This window comes from Aedes aegypti, chromosome 3 (genome assembly GCF_002204515.2).
Source record: "Aedes aegypti strain LVP_AGWG chromosome 3, AaegL5.0 Primary Assembly, whole genome shotgun sequence".
In the NCBI taxonomy this organism is placed as follows: domain Eukaryota; kingdom Metazoa; phylum Arthropoda; class Insecta; order Diptera; family Culicidae; genus Aedes; species Aedes aegypti.
In genome coordinates this window covers 170,860,880-170,875,126 of record NC_035109.1, presented here as the reverse complement: position 1 = coordinate 170,875,126, position 14,247 = coordinate 170,860,880, and the positions used below count along the sequence as shown (strand labels likewise).

Below are 14,247 nucleotides of genomic sequence, written 5' to 3'. Positions count from 1 at the left end.
ATATTCTGTTATTCATCACGCCAATCTGTCATGAAACGGCATACTTTCCTGCACTAAATTATGAAGAAGCGTAACAGTTTTTCATTACGCAACTCTTTTGAGTTGATTTACGACTCATGCTGTAAAAATCGTCATTCGGCAACTTGTTGCATATACCACTATTTTCTGTTTCTATGTCTTCTGCTGGACTTATCTTGATGGAGAAAAAAAAAATAAAAGGAGTATTTATGGACTATACGAAATTATTTTGTGAGCATTCAAGTTGTCGCATGGTGAAGTGAAAAACGGATAAAAAAAACTCACATGTAAGCTACACCTCACGTGGCTGACTCAAGTGACTGCTTTTAAGTTAAGCATATCGTATCTATCATAGTGACTATCTTGTTTTTTTTTTATAGTTTCCCTAAAAGCTACCTACTCCCCTATCATCACACATCGTCACAAATTGGCAAACACGCCCTCCCCTAAAAGCTACGTCATTTATGGACGGTCCCTCATTATTTTTTTTGGAAACTATTGCTGGATTACTCATTGAGCTAACCCACGATATTCCAACGAGCTATCTTTGATTCCGATGATAGTCTCAGCAAAAATTGGTCAAGATGTCTCAGTGTCTTGACTGTAGGAATTATTTTAACTCTCGTCTATAGCCCCAATACCCTTCTACGCCTACTTGTCACATGTTCTATGTAGGGGTAGTCGGGGCGGTTTGGCCAATGGGGTGGAATGAGCACCCCTTGAAAACTGCATAAATTCTTGAAATTTCATCTGAAATAACATGCAACCCCAAAGCTGACAAGGAAATGAAGTAATATACATGCTACAAGTCAGTGTTTTAAACTCAGAGAAAAAGAAATAAATGAAGTTCGTAAAAACTGCCCATATTGCCCCGAATGGATCTTGCAAATTTCATCATTTTAGAATGATGAAAAATTTCATCATTTTAGAATGATCCAAAATTTCCATAATATTTTCAGCACTTTTATCGACTTTTTCTTAAGGTGGCCAAACTGCCCCACTTTCCCCTAAACCTTATGGACAGCAGAACAAATATGCGTAGAATGACAGAATATTGACTAGTCAATTTAAAGGCTTCATTTTAAAATAAGTATTACGCATCATCTCGAAGACGTGTGGAACAATCGATGGTCTATACTGCTCATAAACGCAAAATTGTCCCATGTGAATATGAAATCCAGTAAACATGGGACTGACATGCGTTTATGGACAGTATAAATCTTTGTACTGTTGTACAGAGCCGTAGCGTGGCCTCACGGCGCCCTTGGCAAACCTCCCTTTGGGCGCCCCCAAGCCAATTTTGTTTTCATGATGCGAGTTTGTATGTGATTACCGTTAACGTAAAACATTCCAAGTAACCATGCTACTCAAGCTGTAATGTATACATACAAACATATAAAGCACATAAAGCTAGCACTATATTATATAACTACAGTTATAAGGAATTTAGAGTTTAGACGAAATTTTGAAAGAGGGAAACCCCCTTTGATTTCCATTCGAAATTTTTCTCAAGAAGGCACAAAACCTCTTCATCTTTTTATATAACGTAACAAAACAAAAGAAAACTCAAATCTAAAGGCTCATATGGCAATGATATTTGAGTTAATATTATAAATTATAACTTCAATATGACACTAGAAGGGCCCTTTCCTCCTTTAAATCAACTTTAATTGTATCTATAAAGTTTTCCAGTTTTATATTTACCGTTTATATGCCTGAGATACAGCTTCAGCAGCATGGTTCTCGGGAAACTAGTCAATTCTAATTAAAAATTATTTTTAAAATAGCAGAAGGACTACGATATGGAAGTATTATCGAAACCATAAAAAATATTATGCTGAGACTTAAGTATTTACTAATTTAGAAAATATTAAAATATTTGATAAATATCAATAGACGATGTACAAGACAGATTTTCTTGAGAACTGTTCAAAATCTGATGTTTTGAAGTAACTCATAAGAACATTATTGTTCTTGAGACGCATCTGCAGAAAATGCTGAGCTTAGCATTAATGAAATTCTTCTTGAAATCGCGGACACAATGTGCTAACTATATTTTTGTTTGCTTAGAAAAATGCAGAGGCTTCTAGATATTTCATAATAATTTTGCTTAATAACTCCTCCAGAAAACATTTTTTTACTTGTTTTGCCAAGATGTTTCCGAAAAATAGAAACAAATTCTTCAAAACCTTTGAAAAGATTCAATTAAAAAACTTTTTCAATTTTATTTGGTAAAATTTATAATTTTAATTCCCAAATAGTAACACGAAAAATAGAAAATTGTTTAATTATTGATAAAAGGCACTTTGGAACAAGCGCAGAATTCATTACGATTTTTTTTGCATTTCAGAAATGATATTGTAATGTGATCTAAAGTTGATTAGTGCTTAATTTTCTCCAGTAATAAAACTTGGTTCATACTAGGGAAAAACAAATTTCATTCTTTTCAACTCATGTGTGTTTTTCACTGACACAAAATTCTCTGAAAATGTTGTTCAGGATTATGGGATTTCCAGGTTGTGATTTTTTTAATATTTTGCCCAACTGTAAAGAAGTTTACAAAGGAAATCCGTCAGAAACTCACCTTGCGTCACCTTGTGCATAATATTTGGATACTCCATTATTTCTTCTCAAGATTACTTAGAGATTTATCAAATAATTATAATGTTAACTTTTGAAATAAATGTATTGAAATCATTCAAAATATAAAAAGTCTATGGAAGCAATTCAGGCACTGTTTAACTTTTCCGTTATTACGTTAAGGAATTTCTTTTGAAATTGTGGCGTAAGAGGCGCCCTTATTTAATAAATCTTTTTCAAAATTCAGTATACGCTTGACGCATTTTGGCGCCCCCCACAGGCTGGCGCCCTTGGCGGGTGCCAACCTGGCCAACCGCACGCTACGGCACTGCTGTTGTAGTGCACAGAAATCCTCAAATTTTAGGGGATGCACAGCACCCCCTGTAGTGTCGCCCATGACCGCGGTGGATGCAATGACCCCATATGCCCCGTTTGGCTACGCTCATGCTGATAATTCAAGAAATTCTTATCTGTTCATACAAACTCTACATTCTTAACCTTTTCTAAATGTTCAATTCAAACATCTTTTTCGATATGTTGTGAACAGCTTGATAAATTTGAACTCTGGCGGTATGTTGAAAAAAGCATTTGGTTGCAATGAATACACAACAATAAATTAGATTCATACAGCAGGTTTCACGAAATGTATTATCATATAATAAGTATCAGCATAAATATTCAATCATCTAACCTTTAATTTTCACACTTAGATGGCCAACCCAACCGCTTTCGTAGGAGTCCCGAAACGCGAACCTTGTCGCAAGTGCGGTAATCCGGTGTTTTTCGCCGAGCGTATCAGCTTCGAGCAGAAACTGTTTCACCGTTCCTGTTTGAAATGTGCCCGCTGTGGAGCTCAGTTGACGTTGGGCAGCTTCTACGAAACGGAAACCGACGGCGAGTATTGCTGCGAAACGTGCCCGGATGAAGAAATTCAAATCTCCGAACGACGTCGATCGATGTCCTCCGAAGTGACGGAGTCTCCGGTAAACGGAAGTCGAGAAAACGTTCGCACCAGTCGAAGTAGCAAACTTTTAGAGCGGATATCATTTTTTGAATCGGCTCCTCTCAGCGATGAGGAAAAGACGTCCAACATGGTTAGGCGGGCCAAGATGAGTAGTTTTCTCAAGGATTCGTTGGAAAAGCCGGACAAGTTGGATGACTTTAAAGAACCAGAGAAGAATGACCAACCAACTCGTCTTGAGGATTCATCGGACAGCGAAGACGAGCCGGAACAAGAGGAGTCTCCTCCAAGTCTACCAGCGACTGATCCGCCTCCAAGCCCACCGGCGACTGAACCTGCTCCCACAATATCTGAAGAAACTAACAAAATCGTTGTTGAATCGACTATCGACGATTTACCTACTAATGTTTCAAGCACAGTAGATATAGATGAAAACTTGAACATACAGAAAGAATCGGATGCTATTATTGCAGAGCGTGATAACCATGAATCTCTTGAATCCCCTGTAGAAAGTCACAAACCTTTAGAAACTTCTGAAAAATTGAATAAAGATGTTACTGAACCAGTTCCATTGCAAGAATATGCAACTCTTCAACTGGATAGCAATGAAAATTCGTTAAACGAAATGGAAAAGATTGCTGTGGATTCCGAAACTCCTGTGGAAGACGACTTAAAAGAGGAGAAACATAAGGAGCAAGAAAACGACGTTGAAATGGAGAATCAGCCTATACAAGTGCCTGAAGTAAATGTGATTTGCGATGAAAGGATTGATTATACTATTAGTAATCCGGAAGAAGTGCCTAAGAATGAAGCCATTGTAATAAGTGATATCGCAACCGCAGAACCAACAACTATGGAAGATATATCGCAGCCTATAGAAAGACAGGAAGACGAACCTACAACTAACGAAGCGTACCCTTCGGATTTGAATCCATTCGGAGACGAATCCGATGAGGATAAAGTACGAGCTCCGTCCAAACCCGTTCCTCCAGCACGAAAGGTTAGCACAAATCCATTTGGTAGTGACGATGAAGACGAAACGCAAACGGTTAATGCCAAACCGCCACGTCCTCCGCCTCCGAAAATTAAACCTCCTGTACCGGCTAATCCATTCGACGAAGACGGAGACGATGAGCCAGAGAAAGATATCATCCCAGTCATCATCAAGCCTTCTCCTCGTCGAACTCCAGTCCCAACGCCACGAAAGCAGCACAACCATACAGATTCTATCAGTTCTATGGAAACATCACTAATGTCGAGTCAATTTGGAGGCTCAAATGCTTCACTGGCTTCATCTTTGGATAGCGCTTCAGCGTCTATGACGATTACTCGCAGAAAGAAGTCGAAAGCACCTGATGCTCCAGTAGCCATCACGAAAACATCCACTGAAAACTTATCCCCCAGTCACTCTACAACTCCGCGCAAGAAGCGCGTAGCTCCTGCGCCTCCATCATCTACGCCTAAGTCAAATGATACACATTCTCTCTCCCCTAACCCTACTCAACGACTCATAGCACTTGATAGTAGTTTAATAGGAAATGATTTTGATCTAAACGAGCCCATAAGTCGAGCGCCTAGCAATGATTCCGTAGTCTATCGCAGAACCATCGTTCCTTTGAAAATTGATGACGACAGTTTGACTCTGGAAACCACCACAAGCGAGAGGCAGTGGGAAAAAATGAAGGACAACAAGGAAGCTCAAAACCGCAACCGACAATCACAGACTTCGCCAACCAGCACCCAAAACGATTCCTATAACGCTTTGATTTCCAACAAATCCCAGCAAGGCAAATGGAAGCGACGCAAAGGCCCAGCTCCGGCCCTGCCCATGCCGTTGCCCGAGCGCAAGGCGATCAAGATGCTCCCGCTGAAGGAGATACGGCAAGAGATGGACATCATCGAAACGCAACAGCAAGGGCTGGAAAAGCAGGGTGTGATACTGGAGCAGATGATCCGCGAGCGGTGCGAAGGCGTCGATCCGGAGATGGACATCACGGGGATTCAGACCAACTCCAAGGAGGTGGAAGATTTGATCATGCAGTTGTTCGAGCTGGTGAACGAGAAGAACGAACTCTTTCGGAGGCAAGCCGAGCTGATGTATTTGTAAGTATTATGTTCTAAAAATCTTTTTTCGATGTGTATTAACCTACATATCACACTAAGGTCTTATTATGGGCTTCGTAGCCGTGTGACTAGCGGCATCAGGCATATACAGATTTATCCGTATTATACAAATTTTCTCCAATATTTTGTGACCAAAAATCTGTATATACAGACTAGATTTTTTTTTTTTGAAAAAATGCAGATATACACATTCTGTAAACAGAATTATGCCAAAGTTATACAGATTTATACAGGTTTTTGATCAAGAATAAAAATATTCTTTTAAAATGCTTAAAATTTAAACCGATTTGTGAAATTTTTGAATTGTAGTTATAAATGATTGGTATTTCCTTGAATTTCTTGTGTAATACTCATCTCTACTTATTTTTAGGGATACAGATTTAAAATATAGATATATTACTCCAAGATACTGAAATACAGGAAGAAAAAATCCATATTTTAATGTCACAACCCTGCACCGGACACCGGAGATGTTCCGGATTTTCCGAGGTCATGTTCAAATGGCATTTTTTTCAGTCGCTAGTATTTTTGTGCGGTGTAAAGTTGTATAGATGTTAACAATTTTCATAGAACCTAGAATCAGAAAGAAGTTAAATTCCGGCGGATGCATTAAGATTCGTAAAAAATCGTCAGAAATATGACCATTCCCGTTAAACCTGTTTCAAGAAAATATTGTCAGTCATGTAAATGTTATACGGAATGCAGTCAATCATGTAAATATTATCCGTAGCTATATCCAAGTGGGAATTAAACTTCAAGATGATGCTTTCGGCAGCATATTCAGAACGAGTAGAAGCATTGACCACTCTATAGTAGATCTCAGGTACCCGGGAATGTGGCCAATTAAAAACAACTTCAACTCGTATAATATCCGAAAAACATAATTGAAAACATAGACAAAATTACTAAAGGAATTTCTCAGACAACACATAGCGGGTTTTTTTTTTTTGTCGAAAAATAAGGCTCAACTTTCAAGGAATTTCAGCATTGTCAAGTTTTCTTCAGATGAATGGTAGAAATTTACCCTAGTGTTAAAAAATGTAACCAAATCGGCCGTAGTATTTTATTCCAGCAATAAATTCTGTTTTTGATTGTGATTCAATTTTTTAGGTATTTTTGCATGAATAAAATAATTGCTTAAATTGCAGTACTGGACAGAATAAAGTACGCATTGGCCATTTTCCCATACAAAATGGTCAAGTTTGGAGATCTGAATCTCAGCTTTTAGTGTTCCGATTGATCTGAAATTTTCACCACAACCTAGATATAACATAGATTTTACTTAATTAAAATATCACTGCATTTGAAACACAATCTTTTAAATTAATAAAAATCTCTCAATTTGCAAAAAATTGCAAAATTTAATTTTGAAAATATTTTGAAAACAATCAGTTTTACAGAAAAATGATGTTCTGCTAATTTGTGTGTCTTATCAAATTGTACATTTTTGCAGAAGGATATATTGCTCTAAATATTTTCATTTAAAAATTATTTTTACTTTAAAATTTTATCAATATTTGAGATTTGCGATAACTTAAAAGTTCGTTAATGAAAAACTATGAATTTCTAGTCTAGCAAATTTGAGGTTACTTTCAAGCTGCGGTGAAAATTTCAGGTCAATCGGACAACTAGAAACCGAGATATAAGACTCCAAACTTGATCATTTTGTATGGAAAAACGGCCAATGCGTACTTTATTCTGTCCAGTACTGTATATTTTTCCAAGAAAAATTATTATTTCATAAATTATTTGATTGATTTCCAAAAATGTCACTTATTCTTTGAAAAGTTTTCCTCGCAATTCGTCCAGAAGATCATTGATGCTGTCAAATCGAATACTGAGATATTTCGCTGAAAGTTCTATTAGAAATTCTTCTGTGAAACTCTGAAAATATAACAAATTCTTTCGCAAAGTGTCTCAAAAGTTCTTAAGAAATATTTCAAAAATACTTCACAAATTGCGTCATAAATTCTTCTGTTTTTTGTTTTCAATAAATTTTGCATATTATTTGTTGTGGCTATATCAGCCATGCGACTCAAAGGTGAAGGGGTCTGTAGAAGATTTTAACATATGATGAAATGAATAGGTGGATCGGCGTCGCAAGGAAGCGACAAGATTGAAATTATTTTTGTGGTGAAAATTGAGCCATAACGGTCGAGCCTTCTCCATATACAAATTTTGCATCACATGCCCGGTTTATTCAAGAATAGAAAAGAATATTGTTTTTGAAATGTCTTTCATTCATTTATTTAGTTCTAAACTTCTAAACAGATAACACTGAATCAACGATTTCACGCTACAATACTCGGTTCGAGGCCGCAACCCTTTATCCTCGGTTCTGCCCCACGCTCGCCAAATCGATACGCATTTGATCCGCCCATCTAGCTCGCTGCGCTCCACACCTTCTTGTACCACCGGATCCAAACACCATCTTTGCAGGGTTGCTGTTCGGCATTCTTGTGACATGCCCCGCCCATCGTATCCTTCCAGCTTTGGCCACCTTCTGGATACTGGGTTCGCCGTAGAGTTGGGCTAGCTCGTAGTTCATCGTTCACCGCCACACCCCGTTTTCCTGCACACCACCAAAGTCGTCCTAAGCACCCGACAGTCGAAGACTCCAAGGGCTTGCAAGTCCTTCTCGAGCATCATCTACGTTTCATGCCCGCAGAGGACTACCGGTCTTATGAGCGTTTTGTACATGGTACATTTGGTGCGGGTCTGATTTTGATGACCGCAGCTTCTTGTGGGGACCATAGTAGGTCCGACTTCCACTGATAATGCGCCTCCGCAAGGATCCAAGGTAGACGAACTCGTCGACTACCTCGAACGTATCTCCGTCTGTCGTAACACTCCTACCTAGGCGAGCACTGTCGCCCCACCAGCTTGCATGTATTTTGTATTGGTCGCATTAACGATCAGTCCAACTTTTGCTGCCTCGCGTTTCAGGTGGGTGTACAGGTCTGCCACCTTTTCAAATTTGACTGAATCTCGTAAAAATCGTACCCCGGCTCTCCACATAAGACTTTCTAGCGCAATATTGAACTGAAAGGTTTCGGATCAGCCAGGAAGAATAACACAACACGTTTTAATTAGGCTGTGAACCGTTTCACCGATTCGTTTAACTTATAGTTAAAATTTGACAGCTCGATAGTTATTTCCCCTCCGGTTAGAAATAACCCTGCTCTGAAGCATGGTTAAACTTGACAGTTTGAAAATTATTTTCTACTCCCGTGAATTTGAGAATAACTAATCATCTGTCAACTTTGTTCTGAAATAACTACTCGACTGTCAAAGCTCAAATGGGTCGAGCGCGAAGTTCAATTTAACCATTTGAGGGGAAAACAACTATTGAAGTGTAAAATTTTAACTAATAGCTAAACGAACCGGTGAAACAGTTCACAGTCTTAGTAATGAAAGCGGTGCCATGTTCACTCGTTACCATGGCCACATAAATAACACAGCACAGCTCAAACTTCAAATAGTGAACTCGTGCACTGGCCCATCGGGAAGTTCGATCAGCACAATGCCGCAGTCAAGGGATAGGGGCGCAACGAGTGCAGTGGTTGCCAACCCATCACCCCTGCCTAACCACCGCAGGTCTCTAATCCTATCTTGGAGCGCAACCTTTTGAAGTAGGCCGCCGGGAGGGCTTTGGTCATCAAATCAGCCTGTTGCTCGGATGAGCGCACGAACTCGATGTGGACCAACAACCACTCTCGGTTGGCCAATGCTAGAACCGCTCGCAGGGTGTTGAGCTTCGCCATCGGAGAATAAGTTCCGTGTAGTCGAAGTTTCTGCGTAAAACCCCTCGCAACGAGCCTCGCCTTGTACTTATCAGCCAGGCAAACCAACATCCTTCACTTTGAACACCCATTTGCAGGTGACGGCCGAACGGCCCTCTGGAAGCTTCACCATAGACCACGTGTTATTCCGCATCAAAGATTTCATCTCGTCATCGATCGCAGCTTCTCACATCTTCCAATCGTCGCGCTTCTTCAATTCGTCGATCGAACGTGGAATGTTCTCCACAAAATTCATCGCACTGAGGGCAAATCCAGCGTACTCCATGTCGAAATCCCGGTGCCAAACCGGCGTCTTCTTCTTCCGTTTGGGAAAACCTTCTACCGCTTCGTCCGAAATTTCCACTTCGTCCTCTTCCAGACTTCCGTATTCATCAGATTCCGAAACTTCATCCACATTGTTCGATACAACATCTCTTTCTGGGCCAACATTTTCATCATCCGATGGATACTCAGCTGGTTTGACATCATTTTCGTCCTTTTCAGCCTCCGCGTTAGCTCTAGGCAGTTTCACGAACTGATCCGCTGACTTCTTCATCACACTACCAGTTTCGATGAAATCCACATTTCGTGCTGTGACGATCTTCCTCTTAACCGGATCGAAAACACGATACCCATTGTGCGAATACCCAAGAATGATACCGTTCCAAGCTCTAGCATCCAGCTTTCTTCTCAGCTCCTGCGACATAAACGAAAACTCTGCTTCCGAAGACTCGAATATTTGATACATTCGACTTTCGCGACTCCCACAACTCATATGGCGTATGATTTGACTCGACATCAGCAGTCGGACTCCTGTTCGTCAGATAAGCGGCGGTCTCAACAGCCTGCCCCCAGAACTTCTTACCAATACCGGAGTCCGCCAACATAGATCTAGCCTTTCCGACGAGCGTCCGGATTAGACGCTCACTGAGCCCGTTTTACTCGGGGGTATACGGCACAGTCCACTCAACTTTAATCCCTCGAGCCTTGCAGCCTCCCTTCTTGGAGGTGGCGAAATCAATTAGTCGTAGGCCGTTTTCGTTCGTCAGCCGGTGGTCGCTGAACTTTCCAATAGTCGATCTGAACTACTCCCCCTGGCCAACCTGAGCGTTTAGATCTCCTATGACGATTTTGATGTCGTGACTTGGGCAGCTGCCGTATTCGCGTTCGAGCTGCACGTAAAAAGCGTCTTTATCATCATCATCATTGCTTTCGAGTAAGGGCTGTGCACGTTTATTATGCTGAAGTTAAAGAACCGGCCTTTGAGCCTCAACTTGCACATTAATCGGCCACCACCCGATCACGCGCCTCTGTATATCGCCCATCACTATGAAAGCTGTTCCCAGCTCGTGTGTTGTCGCAGCTCTGGTAGATGGTATGGTTAACTCTAAACGTTCGTACCATTGATCCCTTCCAGCACACTTCCTGCAACGTTACGATGCCGAATCCGCGGTTCAGCACATCGGTGAGCAGGCGTGTGATGATCAGCCGCCCCTGATATGGGGAATAGACGTTGTTGTGAGCCGCTCCTAACATGGAGTACAGACGCTCCAGGTTTTCAGAAGCCAACCCCCTCCCCCTCCCTTCCCTGTCAGCATACGACAAAGTTACCACCGGGGTTGGTTACCCGATCTTCCTTAAGGTTGCTAGTACCGCGAGGAGGTAGAGATAGGAGTTGCTGGGCAGGAGGCTAACCCGAGCAAAGTTGAATAGCAAAATGATAACAAATCTTGTTACCTGGTTATCATCATTTGATAACTGGTTTTGTTATCACCTTGGCTGAATTAAGAGCCAACATAACAAAAATGAGAACTCAAATTTGTTTGTTGAATAGCAAAGTAATAGCAAATTATGTTATCATTGAGTTCAAGTTGATAACTAAATCTGAATCATCATATATTTTTTAATTTTATTGTCATAAATCAAGGAAAATTTTTGAGAGATGAGTGTTTTGGATTAAATTTACGCTCCAAATAATTTTATAAAATTTTGTATGACGAAATCCGCTTCATAAAAATGTTATGGGAAAGATGTATGATAACATATTTTGTTATCAAACTGTTATCCAAAATATCTGTTACGGATACAAAGATAACAAATTTTGTTATCATTCGGTTATCATTGATAACAAAATATCAAAATGATAACAGCGATAATAAAAGTTGTTATCAATTTGTTATCATCCAGTTATTCGACTTTGCTCGGGAGTCCTAGGACCGCACAGAAGGGTCTATTTTGTTCCTTCCTATTTAGGATTTCTCTTTACACGTCGTTCGAGTGTTCATCGTAGTGCTATAATCACCTTTCAATCATCCTACATCCTCTCAGGATATCTGCATGATTATCCAAATACATTGCACAGGTTTCCGCATAAAGCCGTGGCGGGGTGCGATGAGTTTCTTTCTTTCCCATCAAATCAATTTTTTAAATCATTTTTTAAGTGGTTTCCATCAGCTCTCCCACTATACGAAACTCTGTATCTAAACATTATATGTGAAATCTAGCTGGACGAGTTCTTGGTATTTTTGGATGTTTTGATCCCTATTTCCCGATCAACCATAGTTACAAATCTTTATAGGTCATTGTTCAAAGATAGCGATGGCCAACAATTCAAAACAAATCGATCGCCATCGAAAATCACTGGCTCGGGTAGGGCGTAGGCCTGATTAATTCAGTTTGTTTGTTTCGTAGAGTGATACCAAATTAAAGATTAAAGAGTCTGTTAAATGTCAAAAAATTTGAAATTTAAAATGCTTATAGCACTCTTCCAAGCGAAATATCGCATCAGCAAATATTGTCAACTGATGGTAGTTCGGAAAAAGTCACCGGTAAAAACATTTCCCGATGACTTTTTTTCACGGGGAAGGATGATATTAGCAATATTCAATTGTCAAAGTCACATGATATTCATGACATTTAAGAGCTCTGTTGAAGACTAATAAATAAATAAATAAAGATTTAACTTAAAGATTGATTATTTCGAAGAATGAAATGTAATTTCGTCATGTTCACAAGCCATTTTAAAAAATCTCAATGTAATAATCAATGTAATAATCTTGTCTATTCATACAGGCGCCGTCAGCACCGACTGGAGCAAGAGCAAGCTGATTTGGAGTATGAGATTCGCCTGCTGATGGCACAACCCGAACGGAACAAAACCGATTCCGACAAGGAAAAAGAGGAAGCACTAATTGCTCGGCTGGTTGAGGTTAGGAAAATCTTTCAGTTTCAGTTCCATGTCTAAGTTTTTTTTAATTATACAGATTGTTCAGATGCGGAATGAGGTAGTGGACTGCTTAGAGATGGACCGATTGAGAGAAGCAGAAGAAGACATGGTATGCATAAAATTCCTTAAAAAACTAAAGTCAGATTATAAGATACATTTTTTTCAATCGTTTCTTCCAGAGCATAAAACAAAGCATCGAAGAAAGGACAGCCAGCCAACAGAAACATGGTAAAAAGGATTGCGACTCGGAAAAGGCTGCTGCTAGTGGGGACTCGTCGGCGAAGCTGTCGAAAAAAGAAAAGAAAAAGCTCAAAGAGGCGAAGAAGCTGGTCAAATCGAAGAAAATCGATTCGGAAAAGGTACGATCCGCGTAAGATGTTCTTTCCTTGGTATTACAATATGATTTATTTTCAGGATGCTGACGAAACCGAAAGCAGCACCAAAGAGAAAAAGAAGAAAAAGAAATTCTTTTCTGATTTTCTGCATCCCAAATCATCCAACTGCTAGAATGTTATCCACCCGGAGTATCGCAATCTTATGATAACGCTTGTTTGTACTTGCTGCGCTTAAATCAATCTATGAAGTGGTATATTTTCAAACCGATAGCTTTTTACTCAGAGTTACAGATTCTGATCTGTATGTCAATCTGCGAGCCTTGCTTAGAACAACCGAAACAATCATACATTCCAGTTGCTGTTGCATAGTTTTCTTCAATGTCGCTGAAGAAAATAGTAAAGAAGTAGTTAATTAGCTGTTAAATCATGTCATCATTTTTTTTTTCTTTTTTTTACATATCATACTGATTTAACAAAGTTTATGTTTTTTTTTGTATCTTGTGATCGTTTCATTTGTCATTTCAGAAAGCATTTATATGTATAAACGATACATCGTGTAAAAAGACGTGTCCCTAGCTCGGTTAAGTTTTGTTTACCTTTTTTATCGTTTATGATATGGAAGCCTCTTTTTTCTGTGCGATATGTGAATATAGTAACAATAAATAGTACACATGTAGAAGGCGTAACATTATTTGTTTAATTTATCGAAAGAAAGTTAATAAAAAATAATGTCTGGCTTGCAGTCTTATGGAAGGCTCACGAATTTATTATCTTGGCTCCAAGGTTTCGATTTCTAATTGGAACTTCATCAGAGATTATTCGCGATTGTACAAAAACATTTAGACTATGTTGTTGTCGTTTTGTCTAAATTAGGCAGTCGGTTCAGTTCAGTGCCCATCGTACCTTCGTGCTGTTCGTACACAAATTATCTTTATTCTTGGAAGTTTTTAAAACTACCTAAAGCAATAGAACAGCACCATTTTTCTACTATTGATCCCTTAACGATCCTTGTTAAGACCCGTGCCTTCGATCATTTATATTTCGTTATAGATCTATGAGCTACATATCCCAACTAATAAACAGCCGAGAAAATCAACAACTAAAAATCGCATTAACAAAAATTTAAAAAGAAAAATATTTCTTTTTTTTTTTGCTTCATGCAAAATTACTTTTACCGAGATAATTTCAAGCGGATTACATTACTCCTAAAGAAAAGTTCAA

General features: G+C 39.3%; 1 protein-coding gene across 1 annotated transcript in view; it reads left to right on the top strand.

Annotated features, from left to right (window-relative positions):
* The window catches only part of LOC5568663 (MICAL-like protein 1), a 47,659-nt gene extending 33,983 nt beyond the window's left edge, over nt 1–13,676 (top strand). Inside the window, exons 5-9 of the mRNA XM_021852021.1 lie at nt 3,309–5,662; nt 12,538–12,673; nt 12,729–12,800; nt 12,871–13,050; nt 13,106–13,676. Coding sequence (XP_021707713.1) covers nt 3,309–5,662; nt 12,538–12,673; nt 12,729–12,800; nt 12,871–13,050; nt 13,106–13,198 — 2,835 coding nt within the window. The 3' untranslated portion in view covers nt 13,199–13,676. The remainder of the gene's footprint in view (nt 1–3,308; nt 5,663–12,537; nt 12,674–12,728; nt 12,801–12,870; nt 13,051–13,105) is intronic.
* Nucleotides 13,677–14,247: the final 571 nt, after the last annotated feature.